At 42.7% G+C, this 21567-nt stretch overlaps 1 protein-coding gene across 1 annotated transcript; it reads right to left on the bottom strand.

Annotated features, from left to right (window-relative positions):
- Window positions 1-10881: 10881 nt before the first annotated feature.
- On the bottom strand, window positions 10882-21417 carry nucb2b (nucleobindin 2b). The gene is made up of 13 exons (XM_029685767.2): window positions 21286-21417; window positions 20167-20304; window positions 17277-17384; window positions 16894-17026; window positions 16107-16204; window positions 14298-14483; window positions 13983-14073; window positions 13795-13853; window positions 13610-13702; window positions 13386-13475; window positions 13087-13257; window positions 12676-12736; window positions 10882-12465 (listed from the first exon to the last, which is right to left on the bottom strand). Exons 2-13 carry the CDS (start codon window positions 20302-20304, stop codon window positions 12353-12355), a joined length of 1341 nt encoding a protein of 446 aa, XP_029541627.1. The 5' UTR covers window positions 21286-21417; the 3' UTR covers window positions 10882-12352.
- Window positions 21418-21567: the final 150 nt, after the last annotated feature.

Raw genomic sequence — 21567 nt, 5'->3', positions numbered from 1 at the left:
ATATTAGAACTGGGTGTATGCAAATCTACTGAGTGAGAAAGGGGAGTGCAGAAAGTTTACATTCTGTCAGAACATGTTATGGTTAAATCTCATGTATCCTATAGAGAGGAGAAGGGCAACGGTCTGGTTTCCGTCACTGATAAAGTAGGACAGCCGCGAGTTAAGAAGGAGTGAGGAATGTGGGCAGGGGTAAGGTCAGATATTGTGAGGAGGAACAGTCCTATGACATACACACATAGGAGGCAGGACCATGACTACACCAATGAGAGGAACCACTTAAGTTCATGCTTAGCAACAGAGATGTATTGGCTGTCTCGATGTGCAAGGATTTGACTCTGACCAGTAGAGGGTATAAATATATTTACTTGTGGAAACATGTCTTTGTCTTTTCAGCTGTTTGACCAAGTGGGTGAATAAGCTTGGTTTGAGCTTTTTCTAGTCACCCGTTTGAGTTTTTAACTCTGATTGTCAGAACCTAACATTTGGCATTGTCAGCATGATTCACCACGATTTACAGTCAAACTGGAGAGTCTGCGTCAGTGAAACAGGAGCCGGCACATAAAAAACAATGTAGGTAAAGTTCCTAGACTAGAGTCGTAAGCTGAATACAAACTTCCGGATACAGATCTGAAAATCCTGACTTTATTCAGTAGGCCCACTGTAAATACTACCGGTAGACCTAGGGATTGAGGCCCCTAGGGGGCCTGAACAGGGTAGTCCCTGCAGAGGGTAAGTCCAAGGGGGTAAATCCTGACTTTATTCAGTAGGCCCACTGTAAATACTACCGGTAGACCTAGGGATTGAGGGGCCCCTGCAGGGGGCCTGAACAGGCCCACTGTATTGGGGGCCCTAGGGGGGTAGTCCCTGTCTAGGGATTGGGGGCTAGGGGGCCTGAGCAGGGTAGTCCCTGAGCAGGTAATCCTGACTTTATTCAGTAGGCCTGCAGAGGGTAAGTCCAAGGGGTAAATCCTGACTTTATTCAGTAGGCCCACTGTAAAATACGGTAGACCTAGGGATTGGGGGTAGACCTAGGGATTGAGGCCCCTAGGGGCCTGAACAGGGTAGTCCCTGCAGAGGGTAAGTCCAAGGGGTAAATCCTGACTTTATTCAGTAGGCCCACTGTAAAGGGTAAACCTGACTTTATTCAGTAGGACCTAGGTAGACCTAGGGATTGAGGCCCCTAGGGGGCCTGAACAGGGTAGTCCCTGCAGAGGGTAAGTCCAAGGGGGTAAATCCTGACTTTATTCAGTAGGCCCACTGTAAATACTACCGGTAGACCTAGGGATTGAGGCCCCTAGGGGGCCTGAACAGGGTAGTCCCTGCAGAGGGTAAGTCCAAGGGGGTAAATCCTGACTTTATTCAGTAGGCCCACTGTAAATACTACCGGTAGACCTAGGGATTGAGACCTAGGGATTGGGGGCCCTTTATTCAGTAGGGGGCCTGAGGAGGGGGCAGGGTAGTCCCTGCAGAGGGTAAGTCCAAGGGGGTAAATCCTGACTTTATTCAGTAGGCCCACTGTAAATACTACCGGTAGACCTAGGGATTGGGGCCCCTAGGGGGCCTGAGCAGGGTAGTCCCTGCAGAGGGTAAGTCCAAGGGGGTAAATCCTGAGTTTATTCAGTAGGCCCACTGTAAATACTACCGGTAGACCTAGGGATTGGGGCCCCTAGGGGGCCTGAGCAGGGTAGTCCCTGCAGAGGGTAAGTTCAAGGGGGTAAATCCTGAGTTTATTCAGTAGGCCCACTGTAAATACTACCGGTAGACCTAGGGATTGGGGCCCCTAGGGGGCCTGAGCAGGGTAGTCCCTGCAGAGGGTAAGTCCAAGGGGGTAAATCCTGATTGGGTGGGTTCCTGCAAGTAACATAAAGAACAGAGTACGTCCCGGAAGGTAAGTCAGAGCAGCCTGGTACCTACAGAGGATAAGTCTTAAGGGGTAAATCCGGAGTGGGGTTGGTTCCCTACTAGACTCCTTAAAGGGGGGGGGTGAAAGGTCCAGCCGCGGTGGCTGTAAGGCCGTAGAGTGGGTGTGCATGGATAAATTGTTATGCTTGTGTACTAGTATGGTAGGTTGTAGAGGAGGTAGTCCATGGAGAAGGACAACAGGAGGGAATGTGGATGGTGATAAGAAGGTTTACCTATAAGTTCTGGAGGAGAGACACATTCATGGTTAGGAAAGCTAAAATATATTCTAAAGTTGTTTGAACATGATTTGTGTGTATTAGCAGTAGCAATAAGGAGAGAGTTTGTGAACTGTGAATAAGTGTGGTTACGTGTGTCAGCATGACACTGGTATAAGACATTAGGTCACCTGTATTCTCCATGAGTAAATTGGCAGATACTTCATTATTGGCTCGAATACAAGGTATCAGGTGCCGTGACCAATTAATAGGCACAAATACCATAGCTATTCTCCGGGGAAGTGGGTATCACTATTTTGGAAAGTAGTTGATAGAGGGCTTGTATTAGAGCCATGAATTAGGAAATCTAAATGCCCTGGACAGCGTCGAGAGAGGTGCAGAAGTAGACACCATTGAGATGGCATCCGTGGTTTCTGAAACTCCCGTAAAAGGGAGAAGAGAAGAGGAAATACAGTAAAGCCATAGATGTGCTGAAAGAAGAAGCATTCTACCAATTTGGCTTGAATTTAAAAAAATTGGAGCAAACTGGATAAAATTGATCAGCATTTCGCTGCTGACAGAAAAATCAAATCTAATAAAGAATTCCGAGATGCTATTGTGAGTTGTCACAATGACATGAAAGAAAAGAATCTAAAGCTAAATACGCAATGCGTGTTGATGTGGATCGACAAGCAGCGTTCTATAAACAGAAATATAAAACCAAAAATAATAGATGTACTCAGGGGGGAAAAAAGACTAGGTACATGTGAGTACGTTGATAGAATGTGTACGTCTGCTTTGATGGCAGGTTTGAAACCTGTTATCAAAACGGCTATTGTGGGGGTAGTGGACCAACGTTTTCATTAGGATGAAATAGTGCAGGAGGCTTTGAGAGTTGAATCCAATTCTGCTCACTTTGCAGCCGTGTGGTTAATATGAACACAGTGGTTTTAATGGCCAAAGTAAGACGAAGAAACAGGGAGAGAAAAGAAGCTGAAAAATACCAAAGCATATTCAACAGAAATTGTATTTGAATTCTATAATTTTGCATTAGGATATTGAATTTGAATTTCATATTTTAGAATTTGTAATGCACAAATTGAATCATAGAATTCATCATTTGAACTTGTATTTCATGATTTGAAACTGAATTGAATTAATATTTCATTCAGTTTTAAAATTCAATTTCAATGTAATTTAATATTTATATATTCTGTATGGTAGATATTGCATTCACTGTCTGTGTATCAACTTTACAAGCAACTATTCAAGTTTATCAAAGTTTCATATATTCAACTTCACAGATGCATTCAGATATCTATATTCAGATTCAAAACCAGAGACTTAAAAAGTAAAACCTGTTTTTGCTTTGTCATAATGGGGTATTGTGTGTAGATTGAAGAAAAAAAACGATTTCATCCATTTTAAAATAAATCTGTAACGTAACACAATGTGGAAAAAGTCAAGGGTCTGAATACTTTCTGAATGCACTGTAGATGTGTCCCAGAGCCATACAAAGAGATGTATCTGTTACGCTGGTTATGCAGCCTTAGTTGTGGAGCACAGCAGTGTCTTATCTTTGAGTCAGGTACCAAACCACAATTTCTAATTGAACATCGAAAACCAGATCGAAAGTAATATGTAGAAATTATAATGGACCTATATATTTGTTAATAACTGTCCTTTTCCTGTCCAGGATGCTCTTGATGGTGAAGCTGTAGAACTTTTGAGGATCTGAGGACCCATGCCAAATCTTTTCAGTCTCCTGACGGAGAATAAGTTTTGATAATGGTGTTGATGTGAGCCATGACCAGCCTTTCAAAGCACTTTCATCAAATCAAATCAAATGTATTTATATAGCCCTTCGTACATCAGCTGATATCTCAAAGTGCTGTACAGAAACCCAGCCTAAAACCCCAAACAGCAAGCAATGCAGGTGTAGAAGCACGGTGGCTAGGAAAAACTCCCTAGAAAGGCCAAAACCTAGGAAGAAACCTAGAGAGGAACCAGGCTATGTGGGGTGGCCAGTCCTCTTCTGGCTGTGCCAGGTGGAGATTATAACAGAACATGGCCAAGATGTTCAAATGTTCATAAATGACCAGCATGGTCGTATAATAATAAGGCAGAACAGTTGAAACTGGAGCAGCAGCACGGTCAAGTGGACTGGGGACAGCAAGGAGTCATCATGTCAGGTAGTCCTGGGGCATGGTCCTAGGGCTCAGGTCCTCCGAGAGAGAGAGAGAGAAAGAGAGAATTCGAGAACGCACAGTTAGATTCACACAGGACACCGAATAGGACAGGAGAGGTACACCAGATATAACAAACTGACCCTAGCCCCCCGACACATAAACTACTGCAGCATAAATACTGGAGGCTGAGACAGGAGGGGTCAGGAGACACTGTGGCCCCATCCGAGGACACCCCCGGACAGGGCCAAACAGGAAGGATATAACCCCACCCACTCTACCAAAGCACAGCCCCCACACCACTAGGGATATCTTCAAACACCAACTTACCATCCTGAGACAAGGCCGAGTATAGCCCACAAAGATCTCCGCCATGGCACAACCCAAGGGGGGGCGCCAACCCAGACAGGATGACCACATCAGTGAATCAACCCACTCAGGTGACGCACCCCTTTATGGCTACAGACGTGAATGCTACAGGTCGGTAGTCATTTAGGCAGGTTACCTTAGTGTTCTTGGGAACAGGGACTATGGTGATCTGCTTGAAACATGTTGGTATTACAGACTCAGACAGGGAGAGGTTGAAAATGTTAGTGAAGACACTTGCCAGTTGGTCGGCGCATGCTAGGAGTACACGTCCTGGTAATCCGTCTGGCCCTGCGGCCATGTGAATGTTGACCTGTTTAAACGTCTTACATCAGCTGTGAAGAGCGTGATCACAGTCATCCGGAACAGCTGGTGTTCTCATGCATGTTTCAGTGTTACTTGCCTTGAAGCGAGATTAGAAATAATTTAGCTCGTCTGATAGGCTCGTGTCACTGGGCAGCTCTTGGCTGTGCTTCCCTTTGTAGTCTGTAATTAGTTTACAAGCCCTGCCACATCCAACGAGCTAAATTGTTGCACGATTCGACCTTTGTCCTGTATTGATGCCTTGCCTGTTTGATGGTTCGTCAGGGGCATAGCGGGATTTCTTATGAGCATCTGGGTTAGAGTCCCGCTCCTTAAAAGTGGAAGCTCTACCCTTTAGCTCAGTGCGGATATTGCCTGCAACCCATGGCTTCTGGTTGGGGTATGTACCTGACAGGTCGCTCCTACCAGGTGGCGTGGCGAGAATCTGTCTCCTCACCACGCGCTCTCACCACTGGCGTCCCCCAGGGCTCTGTTCTAGGCCCTCTCCTATTCTCGCTATACACCAAGTCACTTGGCTCTGTCATAACCTCACATGGTCTCTCCTATCATTGCTATGCAGACGACACACAATTAATCTTCTCCTTTCCCCCTTCTGATGACCAGGTGGCGAATCGCATCTCTGCATGTCTGGCAGACATATCAGTGTGGATGACGGATCACCACCTCAAGCTGAACCTCGGCAAGACGGAGCTGCTCTTCCTCCCGGGGAAGGACTGCCCGTTCCATGATCTCGCCATCACGGTTGACAACTCCATTGTGTCCTCCTCCCAGAGCGCTAAGAACCTTGGCGTGATCCTGGACAACACCCTGTCGTTCTCAACTAACATCAAGGCGGTGGCCCGTTCCTGTAGGTTCATGCTCTACAACATCCGCAGAGTACGACCCTGCCTCACACAGGAAGCGGCGCAGGTCCTAATCCAGGCACTTGTCATCTCCCGTCTGGATTACTGCAACTCGCTGTTGGCTGGGCTCCCTGCCTGTGCCATTAAACCCCTACAACTCATCCAGAACGCCGCAGCCCGTCTGGTGTTCAACCTTCCCAAGTTCTCTCACGTCACCCCGCTCCTCCGCTCTCTCCACTGGCTTCCAGTTGAAGCTCGCATCCGCTACAAGACCATGGTGCTTGCCTACGGAGCTGTGAGGGGAACGGCACCTCAGTACCTCCAGGCTCTGATCAGGCCCTACACCCAAACAAGGGCACTGCGTTCATCCACCTCTGGCCTGCTCGCCTCCCTACCACTGAGGAAGTACAGTTCCCGCTCAGCCCAGTCAAAACTGTTCGCTGCTCTGGCCCCCCAATGGTGGAACAAACTCCCTCACGACGCCAGGACAGCGGAGTCAATCACCACCTTCCGGAGACACCTGAAACCCCACCTCTTTAAGGAATACCTAGGATAGGATAAAGTAATCCCTCTCACCCCCCCTTAAAAGATTTAGATGCACTACTGTTCCACTGGATGTCATAAGGTGAATGCACCAATTTGTAAGTCGCTCTGGATAAGAGCGTCTGCTAAATGACTTAAATGTATGTACGTACAGTCACTGTGGGGACGACATCATCAGTGCACTTATTGATGAAGCCAGTGACTGACGTGGTGTACTCAATGCCATCAGAAGAATCATGGAACATATTCCAGTCTGTGCTAGCAAAACAGTCCTGTAGCTTAGCATCTGCTTCATCTGACTTTCATTGACATCTGCTTCATTGACATTCATTTTCAGGTCTCTCCAGAGATGTTGGATCGGGTTCAAGTCCGGGCTCTGGCTGTGCCACTCAAGGACATTCAAGGACTTGTCCAGAAGCCACTCCTGTGTTGTCTTGGCTGTGTGCTTAGGATCTCTCTGCACTTTGCTCGGTTCATCTTTCACTTGACCCTGACTAGTCTCCAGTCCCTGCCGCTGCAAATAATCCCCACAGCATGATGCTGCCACCACCATGCTTCACCATAGGGATGGTATTGGCCAGGTGATGAGCGGTACCTGGTTTCCTCCAGACATGACCCTTGGCATTCAGGTCAAAGAGTTCAATGTTGGTTTCATCAGACTAGAGAATCTTGTTTCTCATGTTCTGAGAGTCCTTTAGGTGCCTAATGGCAAAATCCACTCTGGCCACTCTACCATAAATGCCTGATTGGTGGAGTACTGCAGAGATGTGAGAACCTTCCAGAAGGACAACCATCTCCACAGAGTAACTCTGGAGCTCTGTCAGAGTGACCATCGGGTTCTTAGTCACCTTTCTGACCAAGGCCCTTCTCCCCTGATTGCTCAGTTCGGCCGGGCAGCCAGCTCTAGGAAAGGTCTTGTTGGTTATAAACTTTTTCCGATTTAAGAATGATGGAGGCCACTGTGTTCTTGGGGACCTTCAATGCTGCAGAATATTTTTGGTACACTTTCCCCAGATCTGTGCCTCAACACAATCCTGTCTCTGACCTCTACGGACAATTTCTTCGACCTCTTAGCTTGGTTTTTGCTCTGACATGCACTGTCAACTGTGGGACCTTATATAGACAGGTGTGTGCCTTTCCAAATCATGTCCAATCAATTGAATTTACCACAGGTGGACTCCAATCAAGTTGTAGAAACATCTCAAGGATGATCAATGGAAACAGGATTCACCTGAACTCAATTTCGAGTCTTATAGCAAAAGGGTCTGAATACTTCATTTCTTAAACATGTTTTCACTTTGTCATTATGGGGTATTTTGTGTAGATTGATAAAGAAAAAATATAATTTAATCAATTTTAGAATAAGGCTGTAATGTAACAAAATGTGGAAAACGTTAAGGTGTCTGAATACTTTCCGAAGGCACTCCTATATACAGTGTGGCTCTGGGTGTAATGATGGATATTGTGTTGGTTTCAGTCCGTAAAGGATTGGATGGATCAGAGAATGGTCAGTCCTGTGGACAGAAGCTACTGTAGTCAGACATGCATCTAGGAATAATGTAGAAGAATATCCACGGTATGTGGTATAGTAGAAAATATCCATGGTATTAAGTATAGAAGAATATCCATGATATTAAGTAAGTCCATGGTATTAAGTATAGAAGAATATCCATGATATTAAGTAAGTCCATGGTATTAAGTATAGAAGAATATCCATGATATTAAGTAAGTCCATGGTATTAAGTATAGAAGAATATGCATGGTATTAAGTATATCCATGGTATTAAGTATAGTAGAATATCCATTGTATTAAGTACAGTAGAATATCCATGGTATTAGGTATAGAAGAATATGCATGGTATTAAGTATATCCATGGTATTAAGTATAGTAGAATATACATGGTATTAAGCATAGTACAATATCCATTGTATTATGTACAGTAGAATATGCATGGTATTAAGTATATCCGTAGTATTTAGTATAGAGAATATACATGGTGTTAAGTATAGTAGAATATCCATGGTATTACGTATAGTAGAATATCCATGGTATTACGTATAGTAGAATGTCCATGGTATTACGTATAGTAGAATATCCATGGTATTACGTATAGTAGAATATCCATGGTATTACGTATAGTAGAATATCCATTGAATTTAATTAATTTTGGGTAACAGACATATACAACAAAATGTACAATGTGGACCGAGAGGATATCACTTGAAAGTATGAATTAAAACACTTGTTTCCAAAGTGGTCCTCGATGGTAAAACAATAACACATAGAATGATGAAAAGGCAAGACAAAATGACGAGCAACCATAAATACATACATTTATACTGACATGCTAAAAAGTGGCACTACTCAATGCATTTTCCCCTAACTTTAAAAATCACATTAAAACAATATTTTCATACCTATCATTCAAATAAATACACCTGACCAGCAGTAGGGGGCACAAGGGGCAGTGGAGGGGTTTCTCTTACTTAGACAATTTTACAAGACATAACACTAACTCTGGTATTGTAACTGTGTCGGTTATTGACCATATAAATGTGGGTTTTTTTCATATAACCTGGGGCCCGGTCATTTAAGATGTCAAACATATGATTAAGGTTAAGTTGGTCCACTCTGGACTCCAAAGGCAACAAGCCCACCTCCCAGAACTCCTGTACCCCTATGCGGGTCCTAGGGGGGACATTTAGCATATACCCGATAACATTATTTTGCATAACCTGCATTCTCTTTTTCAGCTTTTTTGATAGCCCACTATACCAAGCAGAACAGCATAATCAAAATGACACTGAATGAAGGTTGAGACAAGCAGTTTTTAAGACTTTGATGTTAAAATATCTGGTGTTACCCATATAACAATTAAAATGTGTTCACCATTTTAGCAGCAATCAGGTCTCCAGAAATGGATTGATCTAGGGACACACCAAGATAAGTCACACTTGTTTTAGATTCAATCTCCTTGCCTGCACAGTTTACCTTTATCTTGTCAGCCCTAAGCAATCTAAGTTTTGTTCCAAACAAAATCAATTCAGTTTTTCCCAAATGTCACGACAATTTGTCGTCAGTCAACCAATCTCTAACAAAATGCAATTCCTTCCTGATGGTCTCCTCTATGTAAATTATATCCTTCCCTGATACCAGTATGGCTGAGTCGTCAGCATAAAGCAGGAGTTTTCAATTTACTGTATCTGGCATATCATTAACGTATATAAGAAATGAGAGGCCCTAAAATGGATCCCTGCGGTACTCCACAGGATATTTATTTGGCCTCTGACAGAATATCACCAACATTACATTCTTGTGTTCTGTTGGTCAGAGAAGACCTAAACCAATTCACTGCCACATCATTTAGACGCATGCATTTCAGTTTCATTAGAAGAATATTATGGTCCACAGTATCAAAAGCTTACTGCAATTCTAACATGACCATACCTGTAGTTCCCCTTCTCACTTTCCTGCTAGATGTGGTCAAAAAGGTGGATAAACTGTTCTAAAGCCAGATTGGAGTTCATAAAGAAGTTTGTGCTTGAGAAGGTATCCCTCAAGATGATTAAAAACTAATCTCTCAACAACTTTGGATAAGGTGCTGAGGATGGTCACAGGCCTGTAGTTTCCTATATTTGTTTTACTGCTCTTCCTGTGGAACGGAACCATGATATTAAGCAGTGGTGGAAAACGTACCCAATTGTAATACTTCAGTAAAAGTAAAGATATATTAATAGAAAATGACTCAAGTAAAAGTTAAAGTCCCCAAGTATTTGTTTTTAAACATACTTAAGCATCAAAAGTAAATGCAATTGATCAAATGTACTTAAGCATCAAAAGTAAAAGTATAAATAATTTCAAATTCCTTATTAAGCAAACCAGACAGCACGTTTTACTTTTTACATTTTTTTAAATTTACGGATAGCCAGGGGCACGCGCCAACACTCAGATACAATTTACAAATGAAGCATTTGTGTTTAGTGAGTCCGCCAGATCGGGCAGTAGGGATGACCAGGGATGTTCTCTTGATAAGTGTGTGAATTTGATCATGTTCCTGTCCTGCTAAGCATTCAAAATGTAATGAGTACTTTTGGGTGTCAGGAAAAATGTATGGAGTAGAAAGTACATTATTTTCTTTAGGAATGTAGTGAAGTAAAACTTGTAAAAAAAAATAAAAAAGTAGAGTAAAGATACCAAAAAAAACTACTTAAGTAGTACTTTAAAGTATTTAAACATAAGTACTTTACACCACTGGTATTAAGTATAGTAGAATACGCATGGTATTAAGTATAGAAGTATAGATCTGTGGTATTAATGTTGAATACCCATGGTATTACCCCACAAATCCATGGATTTTGTTCCTAATCTGTGATCATCATACTTACTCTCACACAAAGCACAAAGACAAGCACTCACACACAAATACAGTAAACAGACAGTCACCACTAAGATAAATGAAATACCAATACTACTATTGTCAGTATCAACCACAATGGAATAAATAACATTCACAGTCCACATCCTCTTTGTTCAAAGAGGAAGAATGGCAGTTTATGGCAGGTTAAAAAAAGGTGGCCAATATTGAATTACAGTACAATAATAGTTTCTTAATTAACAAAATGCAATTAAAACGAATGTAATACTGAAAATAACTACAGTGCCTTGCGAAAGTATTCGCCCCCCTTGAACTTTGCGACCTTTTGCCACATTTATACATGGTATTAAGTATATCCGTGGTATTTAGTATAGAGAATATACATGGTGTTAAGTATAGTAGAATATCCATGTTATTACGTATAGAAGAATATCCATTGAATTTAATTAATTTTGGGTAACAGACATATACAACAACATGTACAATGTGGACCGAGAGGATATCACTTGAAAGTATTAATTAAAACGCTTGTTTCCAAAGTGGTCCTCGATGGTAAAACAATAACACAAATGCTCTCCATCCAACCTCACTGAGCTCGAGCTGTTTTGCAAGGAGGAATGGGAAAAAATTTCAGTCTCTCGATGTGCAAAACTGATAGAGACATACCCCAAGCGACTTACAGCTGTAATCGCAGCAAAAGGTGGCGCTACAAAGTATTAACTTAAGGGGGCTGAATAATTTTGCACGCCCAATTTTTCAGTTTTTGATTTGTTAAAAAAAGTTTGAAATATCCAATAAATGTCGTTCCACTTCATGATTGTGTCCCACTTGTTGATTCTTCACAAAAAAATACAGTTTTATATCTTTATGTTTGAAGCCTGAAATGTGGCAAAAGGTCGCAAAGTTCAAGGGGGCCGAATACTTTCGCAAGGCACTGTATTTATGCCTTCATTGCCATTGATGTGAAGCCAATAGGAGTCTATCTGTGTATGGGCAATTATTAATGTCAGGAATGAATCGGCAAGGCTATTTATTATCAAGGTAAATTTGAACTTATTGAGGTTGACATACTATCAAGCAGCATGTCAAAATAGGAATTCATTTGACCTTTATTTTCCCACCTCTGTAAACTATTCAACCAAATGTATTTTAAACATGTTTCTCCAAAGAAGCGATGCCACTGGGTAGCCTACCTAACTAGGTAGAAAACGAAACTGCACATATTCTGCTAATATTCAGGAACAAAAACTCTTCCCACTTCTCCCAAAGCACATCCCCATCTAGAACTGTGCAGTGGTTGTCAATAGGTTATTATGAACTAATAACGAAGAGTGGATTGTCCACAGAATGTCTGGTTCAGATTCTTTCAAGTCTTGTCGGTTGTGCTGGCTGCTCCTGTCAGCTACAGAATGCTACATTCTAATTGGATCAGCTAGTGTCTGGAAATTGTTGGACTGTATGTGTGCATTCGGGTGTGTGTTGGGAAATCCGGAGGTCTGACAACACATTAAAACAGACTAAAACTGATTCACTGCGAGATTTATATATACACACACGCAAACACACAGATCCACACACAGAAAAAGCTTCCGGGCCTGCTAAGAGTGTGCAGGTAAGTGTTGTTGGTGACCGGGGGGTAGAGGTAGGCTGTCTCCTGGTAGTACTGGCAATGCTTGACCTCCAGGGGACACTGCTACTGTAGCGCCACCATCTAAAGACAAGTTAACACATCATCCCCGTGTTTGAAACAGATAGGGTCAAATCCTAACTTCCTCTTCAGTCAATTGTTGACTTGGTCTCCCATTGACATCAATGCATGACTACTTAAGTGGAAGTTAGGATTCGACCAATAGTTATTATTAATGATGGTAATACCAGTCTATGAAAGAGGATATTATAACTGAAGGCAACTTGAACTAACCTTTAACCTCAATGGCGGCGTTTGCTTTTTCCAATTTTATTATCTGCATGTGTTCCACAGCCTGAGGAGAAGACAGACAAGAGAAGAAGTTATCCACCAACAACATGGGAGAGTGATGACCCAGTTTAAAAGTTTTTTACAATTAACAAAATTGTAGATGAAACAGCTCTCTTTTGTTGAGGGTGAGCCAATGTCACACAATAAACAGTCAAATTACAAGTCACTTATTTATTAAGTTGGTTACCCCTCTAATACTGAAGGTACTTGATTCTACTGTGTCAAAGCTTTGCTGCTGTGTGCTGCAGATGCATTTTGTGTCAAAAAGGTACATTAGTTGTTAATGGATTGTTAGCTGTTTATGCTAACATTTTGTAAATGATAACATTGCTATGTGCTTCTGTTTTATGTTACCTGCTGCAGCTCAGCTTTCTGGGCATTAAGCTTCTCCTGCTGCCTCTCCAGCTCCTCCTTCTGTTTCTGCAGATCTGAGTTCTTCTGGTTGAGGTTGCTCTCCTCCTGGGCCAGCTGCTCCTCAAACAACTTCATCTCCTCGTCGGTGTACGCGGGAGCCTGCTCCAGAGTCTGAGGAGGAGACGAGAGGAGAGGGTAGAAGCTCCATTACTGCATAGCCGCTCAGAGTTAGGATCAACAACATGTCTGTACTCTTGACCACCTCAGGTGGCAGCAGGTGGTGGCGGCCTGTCTCTTACCTCCCAGCTGTCTGGCTCGAAGAACTCTTTCTTGTTTGTGGACATCAGGAACTCCTCCAGGGAGACCAGTCTGTCCTTGTTGGTGTCTACCTGAGTACAGACGAAAGGAAGTCAATGTCAGCAAGTAGGTTGACTGAAGAAGCAGTGGGGTAAAATCCGGAAAACTGTTGGCTGTGTGAATGACTCAGTGACCCCATCATACCCCACCCCTCGTATCAGCTCACCTCATTCATGACGTGTTCCCTCATGCGCAGTCTCTCCTCCTCCATCTCTGTCATGTCATCCTCATCTAGATTGGGTCTGTACATCTTCTCCAGCTACAAAACACAACACACATATTTCAAAACTAGGCCTGCTCCAGCCACACACACACACACACACACACACACACACACACACACACACACACCTCTTTAGTGAACAGGGCTTCAAGCTCCTGCTCATCAATGTAGCTGTCTCCATTGGTGTCTGCAAGACATAATTTCTCAATAGGGTTCATTGTGGTTGGTGTGTAATTTGAGAATGTGAGACAATATTATTGTATTAGACTTTTGTTCTGTGTTTTCAAGCTGTGAATAGCTTCTGGTGTGAACTTACCATGGAGTTTGAAGAAGGTCTTGGGGTCAAAGTCATTTGGGTCCAAACCATCTGACTCCTTCCAGACCTCTTTCAGCTGGTCCTGACTGCCCTACACACACACACAATTTGTAGCCTGGTCCCAGATAGGTTTGTGCTGTGAAGCCAACTCTTATGGTTGGCTACAGGTCTACAGCACAAAAAGATCTGAGACCAGGCTAGTGAATTTGGGGTTTAATGTGACTGAAATGTCTTGGGGGGGTTGATTATCAAGGTAAATGCCTCACAGGGTGGTGGATTTGGGGTTTAGTTACAGTATCAAGGCAAACGTCTTACAGGGTGGTTGATTTTAGGATGGTCTGCGTGTTTCTTCCTCAGCTCTTCATAGTGCTGCTCCTCGTCTTTGCGATGCTCCTCGTCGAGGTTCTTCAAGTGCTCCTTCCTCTCGTGCTCCTTCATCATCTCGTACCTCTTAAACTCCTCGTGACGCTTCTGGTCATAGTTCTCCAAGTCATTAGTAGCCTATATATATATATCAACCAGAAAAAATAAAGCATTCTTATTCGATTCTTATTCTTCCTATAGCAACCCTAATTTGACCAGGTAAGTGAACATTTTGATAGATCTGTGTAATGAGAAATTATTTGATTAATTATTTTCCAGTATTTGATTTACTGGGATCTGGATTGATATGTAATAAATCATAACCGGCCGGCACCCTAATTGGGGAGGACGGGCTCATAGTAACGGTTAGAACGGAACAAATGGAATGGTATTGAACTCAAACACATGGTTTCTATGGTTTCATTCCATTTACTCCATTCCAGACATTAGTCAGAGTCGTTCTCCCCTCCGCAGCCTCCTATGTAATAAACATGATTTTATGTTCGGGGAGACGCATACAGATACATTCTCTTGGGGAGGGAAACAGGACTTAACCATGTACATTTAAGTACCTATTTAATTAGGTCGTTTTCACTTGTGAGTCTACAATTATCTGTTGTAACTATATGTATGCATGTTCTTACCTTTGACCTGTTTTAACTGCCTGTATCAAATGTGTGTCAGTGTTTAATGTTTGATAGTGATTGATGCCAGAGCTGCAGAAAGTACACTGAAAATATCTCTGTGACACAGTGTGATCCTGTGGTCGCTGATGCTGCGACTTTGTACAAGTCTCTCGGGCTGATGTTTACAGAATATTTGGTACGGTCTGATTAATATAGGTGCCTTCTCAGAGGACCGTGTTCTATGCTTATGTTCTGGAGGAGTCTCCCTGAATTATTGTATTAAACTGGATTGACTTCCTCAATGACTGCTCTCCTTTTTGTTCACCTGAAAATTCCCATTATAATCTGGAATGTAAATAAATACTATACAAGCCCACTGTTCAGTGTCAGAGACCAATAACAACTGGGGAACGAGACCATTAGAGAAGAGAGTGAGAAAGACATGTTCCTGATGATTAGTTTTAAGTGCAAATGATGGTCCTCTAAACGTTTTTTTTTTTTCACCAGATGTAGCACATGTACGTGGTGTGCATGGTTAGGGTGAACTTTCCAATACAGCCTCTATTCAAACACAGCAAGTTAGCTTTAAGGCTACAACCCCTTTGGACTGTTGGCTCAAAATGGATGTCCTCGTTCACCAGAGAGTTGTTATTCACTCAAGAGACAAGTGCAGAGCAAACATTTTGGTTGTAAAGGCCATTGTCAGTGTGTGAACTTTTAAAACAATTTTTCAGTATTGAACCTAGTTTAATTTTGGTACATGCACCACAAGTTCTGAGCACGGTGGTTTTAAGAACCGTTGTGCGGCCATTTTAAATCATTGTATCATGGTGTAGTGCAAGGTTTCCCAACTGGCAAAATCAGCTCCAAGGGATTTTCATTTGGGAAATCTGTTCCCAAGTATTCACACGCATAATATAGAGACATGATTGTATACAACTGTAAGCAAGGTTTGAAATTATTATGTTTTAGTCAAATATTATATATGTTTGGGCTTCTTGCGGTCAATTTGCAGTCTACAAATTATATGTAATTATGTTCCGGTCCTTCGACCATCCACTCAAGAAAAACAATTGTCCCGAGGCTGAATCTAGTTGATGATCCCTGGTGTAGTGCGCATGGACAACATCCCTACCGATTGAATAAGCTTATCCAGGTCCTCCACTTCAAAGGTGTGTGGGTTCATGTGGTTCATGTACTCAAACTGCTTGAGCAGTGCCTTGTGGTTCATTTCTGAGGGGAAAGAGGAGAGAAGGCTCTAATTAGGAGGGAAACTAATACTATAAGAGTTAAGTGGTTACAAGTCCCTTGCTGAAAACTGCTGACAAAATGGAGGCTGTATATGATGAGGTAATTGTGTAGTTACAGCTGACGTTTATCCACAATTCAAATCCTTGTAATTAATGATAGTGACCTTTACTCTGAAATGTTCCATATTAAAATCCCCTCTTAATAATTAACTAGTCACACCATGTTGACTGATGACACCAAGCAGTTACTGACATTGTGGCCCTTTGTAGTGCAACGCTAAAAGAATGTGCTAACATTTCACAGGCAGTTGAGAGTTTTTTGAGGGCCGACACAACTGCACGTTAGCTTTGGCAGTGACCACAGCCAAGTATTTCTGGCAGTTCCAATGTAAGCACGGTCTTGGTTGAGTGCAAGACCATGCTCGGTAGTAGAACCTCAACCCCTCTTCCCAAATGTGTCAATATAGACATTTCACAACATGTGACTTTCCTATTTACTTGCACAATAGCCTCAAGGCACTTCCACTTTCCTATGTGACACACTATATCAATCTTAGGATGTTGGTGGTGCACTGCATCATGTCCTGTCAACTGGACAAACATTTCTGCTCATAGGATGGCAGCCATTTAGACAGGAAATGACATATTTGAATAACAGATACACCAGCGCACCATGCCCTCCCTCAGCGTCTTGTTTGGCTTTGATGAGCGTCCTTAGCCTGTTCACCTCCTGCCTCTTCAGCTCGTCCAGTTTGGTCCTCACTTGATGGCCGACAAAGTCCAGCTCTTTGGCCAGCTTGCCTTGCTGTTCAGAAACAAAAGCAGCCAGAGATTTGAGGGCCAATAACAATCAAAGGAAACCTACCAGGCCAGCTGGATCGTGTTCATTAGGGCATGGAACGAACAACAGCTGAAAATGTTTTGCAACGGGAAAATAAAATGAGCATTTCTTATTGGACGAGTACAGGTAGCCCATCTCTGTTTCAGTACGTTTTTAAAAATATATTTGGTGTCTAATGAACACAGCCCTGCAAATGCTATAGCTAATGGGGTACCTTAATGTCCTCCATGTCTGTATTGTGGAGCTTCTCTCTGAAATGCTGGTCCTTCTCCAGGAAATCAATGACTTCCCTGAGGTAGCGGTCATAGTGAAGCCCAGTGTCCTGAAAAAAAATAATAATAAAAAATCTAAATCCACATTGTAGTATGTAGGTGGAAAGGGGAGAGGTTTACATTGGATTCACATGTGGTCTATGATATGTCTAGACCTCCTTCCATTTTCTGCAGTGGTGTATTTCTTTAAGAGCCTTTCCTCTTTCTGACTCATTATTCATGCTCCAAGTGCGTACAAAAACAAATCACGACAGCTGTGACGGAAACAGGTAGTTTCGGTACAATTTTATAAATGCCGACAGATGATTTGTTCGTTCGACATGGTGGGATCTTTTTGTGTCTGTAAAATGTAGTATGCGACAAATGTCGGTGGGAATGCCTTTATGCACAAATATTAATATAATAACCATCCTATCGAAGTAAACTTGGAGTCATGCAATGACACAGCTGTAATAAATTATGATGAACTTCACAAAAATGTTTAATCTCGATCTACACACAATGCACCATAACGACAACGCAAAAACAAGTTTCTAGCAATTTTTGCAACAAAAAAAATAAGAAAACGGAAATATCACATTTACTTAAGTAGGTACAACCTTTACTCAGTGCTTTGTTGAGGCACCTTTGACAAACCAGTATTTTGGGAGTTTCTCCCATTCTTCTCTGCGGATCCTCTCAAGCTCTGTCAGATTGGATGGGGAGCGTTGCTGCACAGTTATTTTCAGGTCTTTCCAGAGATGTTCGATCGGGTTTAAGTCCGGGCCACTCAAGGACATTCAGAGACTTGTCCCGAAGCCACTCCTGTGTTGTCTTGGCTGCGTGCTAAGGGCCGTTGTCCTGTTGGAAGGTGAACCTTAGCCCCAATCTGAGGTCCTGAGCGCTCTGGAGCAGGTTTTCATCAAGGATCTCTCTGCACTCTGCTCCGTTCATCTTTCCCCTCAATCCTGACTAGGCTCCCCAGTCCCTGCCGCTGAAAAACACCCACACAGCATGATGCTGCCACCACCATGCTTCACCGTAGGGATGGTGCCAGGTTTCCTACAGACGTGACACTTGGCATTCAGGCCAAAGAGTTCAATCTTGGTTTCATCAGATTAGAGAATGTTATTTCTCATGGTCAGTCTTTAGGTGCCTTTTGGCAAACTCCAAGCGGGCTGTCATGTGCCTTTACAGAGGATTGGCTTTCGTCTGGCCACTCTACCAGAAAGGCCTGATTGGTGGAGTGCTGCAAAGATGATTGTCCTTCTGGAAGATTCTCTCATCTCCACAGAGGAACTCTAGAACTCTATCAAAGTGACCAACAGTTTCTTGGTCACCACCCTGACCAAGGCCCTTCTCCCCCGATTGCTCAGTTTGTCCAGGTGGCCAGCTGTAGGAAGGGTCTAGGTGGTTCCAAACTTCTTCCATTTAAGAATGATGGAGACCACTGTGTTCTTAGGGTCCTTCAATGCTGCAGACATTTTTGGTACACTTCCGCAGGTCTGAGCCTCGACACAATCCTGTCTCAGAGCTAATGGTTCGGTTTTTGCTCTGACACGCACTGTCAACTGTGGGACCTTATATAGACAGGTGTATGCCTTTCCAAATCATGTCCAATCAATTGAATTTACAACAGGTGGACTCCAATCAAGTTGTAGAAACATCTCACGGATGATCAATGGAAGCATGATTCACCTGAGCTCAATTTCGAGGGTCTGAATACTTATGTAAATAAGGTTTAAAAAAATAATCATTTGCAATCATTTTTAAAACCTGTTTTCACTTTGTCATTATGGGGTATTTTGTGTAGATTGATGAAGAAAAAATATAATTCAATCAATTTTAGAATAAGGCTGTAATGTAACAAAAGGCGTCTGAATACTTTCCGAATGCACTCCTATATACAGTGTGGCTCTGGGTGTAATGATGGATATTGTGTTGGTTTCAGTCCGTAAAGGATTAGATGGATCAGAGAAGGGTCAGACCTGTTGGTTTCAGTCTGTAAAGAACTGGGTGGACCAGAGAATGGTCAGACCTGTTGGTTTCAGTCTGTAAAGAACTGGGTGGACCAGAGAATGGTCAGACCTGTTGGTTTCAGTCTGTAAAGAACTGGGTGGACCAGAGAATGGTCAGACCTGTTGGTTTCAGTCTGTAAAGAACTGGGTGGACCAGAGAATGGTCAGACCTGTTGGTTTCAGTCTGTAAAGAACTGGGTGGACCAGAGAATGGTCAGACCTGTTGGTTTCAGTCTGTAAAGAATTGGGTGGACCAGAGAATGGTCAGACCTGTTGGTTTCAGTCTGTAAAGAACTGGGTGGACCAGAGAATGGTCAGACCTGTTGGTTTCAGTCTGTAAAGAACTGGGTGGACCAGAGAATGGTCAGACCTGTTGGTTTCAGTCTGTAAAGAACTGGGTGGACCAGAGAATGGTCAGACCTGTTGGTTTCAGTCTGTAAAGAACTGGGTGGACCAGAGAATGGTCAGACCTGTTGGTTTCAGTCTGTAAAGAACTGGGTGGACCAGAGAATGGACAGACCTGTTGGTTTCAGTCTGTAAAGGATTGGGTGGACCAGAGAATGGACAGACCTGTTGGTTTCAGTCTGTAAAGGATTGGGTGGACCAAGGGTCTGAACACTTATGTAAATACGTTTGTTGTTGTTTTGTTATTATAAATGTGGGAAAAAAATCTCAAAACCTGTTTCCGCTGTGTCATTATGGGGTACGGTGTACATTGAATTAATGTTAGAATAAGGCTTTAACGTAGCAAAATGTGGAAGAAAAATCAAGGGGTCTGAATACTTCCCGAAGGCAATGTAAGTACTGCAACACACACACTCCACACTCCACTCACCACACTCTGTGGTGCCTCCAGTTTCTCCTCTGGGGTTTCCACTTCAGTCTTGTCCACAGCGATGGGCACTGCTTCCACACAGAACCACAGGCTCAGGAGGAGCACAGTGTAGTGGCAGAAGGCTTTACTCCACAACATCTGAGTACAGAGGAGAACATCACATAGCTGAGGTTAATCATTGACTACATAAACAGCTGCTTCTAGAGAAACTATGAGAAATGGCTAATGGTCAAATAGACACATTTCACAGTTGGTTAAATGAACTGACACTAATCTACTATTTCACAGACAGAATGGCAAGATATACAGCATCTATTTGAGCCTATAGGTAAGTCATTGATATTGTGTGTTGCCAAACGATCTCTTCATATATATAGGGCATATTAAATTCCTAAATGAAACAGGGTTATACTGCACTGTTCTTCAGTAAACATCACCCTCTTACAGTAAGCTCACTGGCCTGGGAAATGTGGCCGATGCTTTTGGAACCAGTGAACCCCCACCTCACTATTGACCAACGTGTTGACAAGTTAAACTAGTTTAATCTTAATCCCCACAGTAACCTCGACCAGACTAAAACCGTGGTGACTGTGCCACTCCCTTGTCTATGGGATAAAAGGGGTGTTCAGCAGGACACGTTTTGGAACGTTCAGATATCTTATGCAGAACAAAAGTGCCTCTCCGACATGTAGAACAAGAAATCATGTTGGTTGCATTTCTATCTGCAGTGTTCAACAACGTTTAGCAACTGAACATAGCCCAGTTCTCTTGGGCTTTGACACCTGAAAGAGAACCCCGTCAACCTGTTTAGGTGTAACATCATGACCACATCAGCAGCAGCAGTCAATAGTGTTGCACTTGTTCTGTTACATCTGTTATCTAGCCATCTCATTTTACCAGGTTCATATTGTGGTTCTTTTTTGATAATATTCAAATGAGCTATGGATATATTTGTAAGATATACAGGTAGCAGCATAATAACTATCTAGCTAGGTACTGAAGTGTTGAACAAGTAGGGTGTGGATAAAGCACGCACGATCTCCAACTACTGAAATGTAATTTGTCGATAATAGTATGATACTACATTTAATTGAAAAGCTAAAAGAAACAGGAACTTACTTTGACAGTGCACACCTTTTCAGTTATTATTTTTTTAACGTTTGCTATAATTCATCCAACCCTGAAGACAATTTCGAAAAGACTGGAGTCTGTTTACAGATGTCATGCACTTTACACTGGTCAGCCTCTTCCTAGTAAGACCAACCGAACGGCTAATTGCCATGGTAACGCCCCGCCCCCAACCATCCTCATTGGGTAGAAATGTTCTCTTTGCTCTGTGAAAAAGTCGCGTTGGCAGCCAGTTGGGCAGAAGTAGTCAGTCAAATTGTTTTCTTAAAATTG

This window comes from Oncorhynchus nerka, linkage group LG17 (assembly GCF_034236695.1).
Source record: "Oncorhynchus nerka isolate Pitt River linkage group LG17, Oner_Uvic_2.0, whole genome shotgun sequence".
In the NCBI taxonomy this organism is placed as follows: Eukaryota; Metazoa; Chordata; class Actinopteri; order Salmoniformes; family Salmonidae; genus Oncorhynchus; species Oncorhynchus nerka.
The sequence above is the reverse complement of the archived record's forward strand: the minus strand, read 5'-3'. Positions and strand labels throughout refer to the sequence as shown.

Bases quoted from the DNA above. Each gene is read 5' to 3' on its own strand.
- nucb2b (XM_029685767.2), bottom strand. From the start codon at position 20,304: ATGTTGTGGAGTAAAGCCTTCTGCCACTACACTGTGCTCCTCCTGAGC. The intron at 17,027-17,276 runs GTACCCCATTAG...GTTTCTGAACAG, and splicing joins CAGACATGGAGGACATTAAG to CAAGGCAAGCTGGCCAAAGA. The intron at 16,205-16,893 runs GTGCGCTGGTGT...CTTTCCCCTCAG, and splicing joins AGACGCTGAGGGAGGGCATG to AAATGAACCACAAGGCACTG.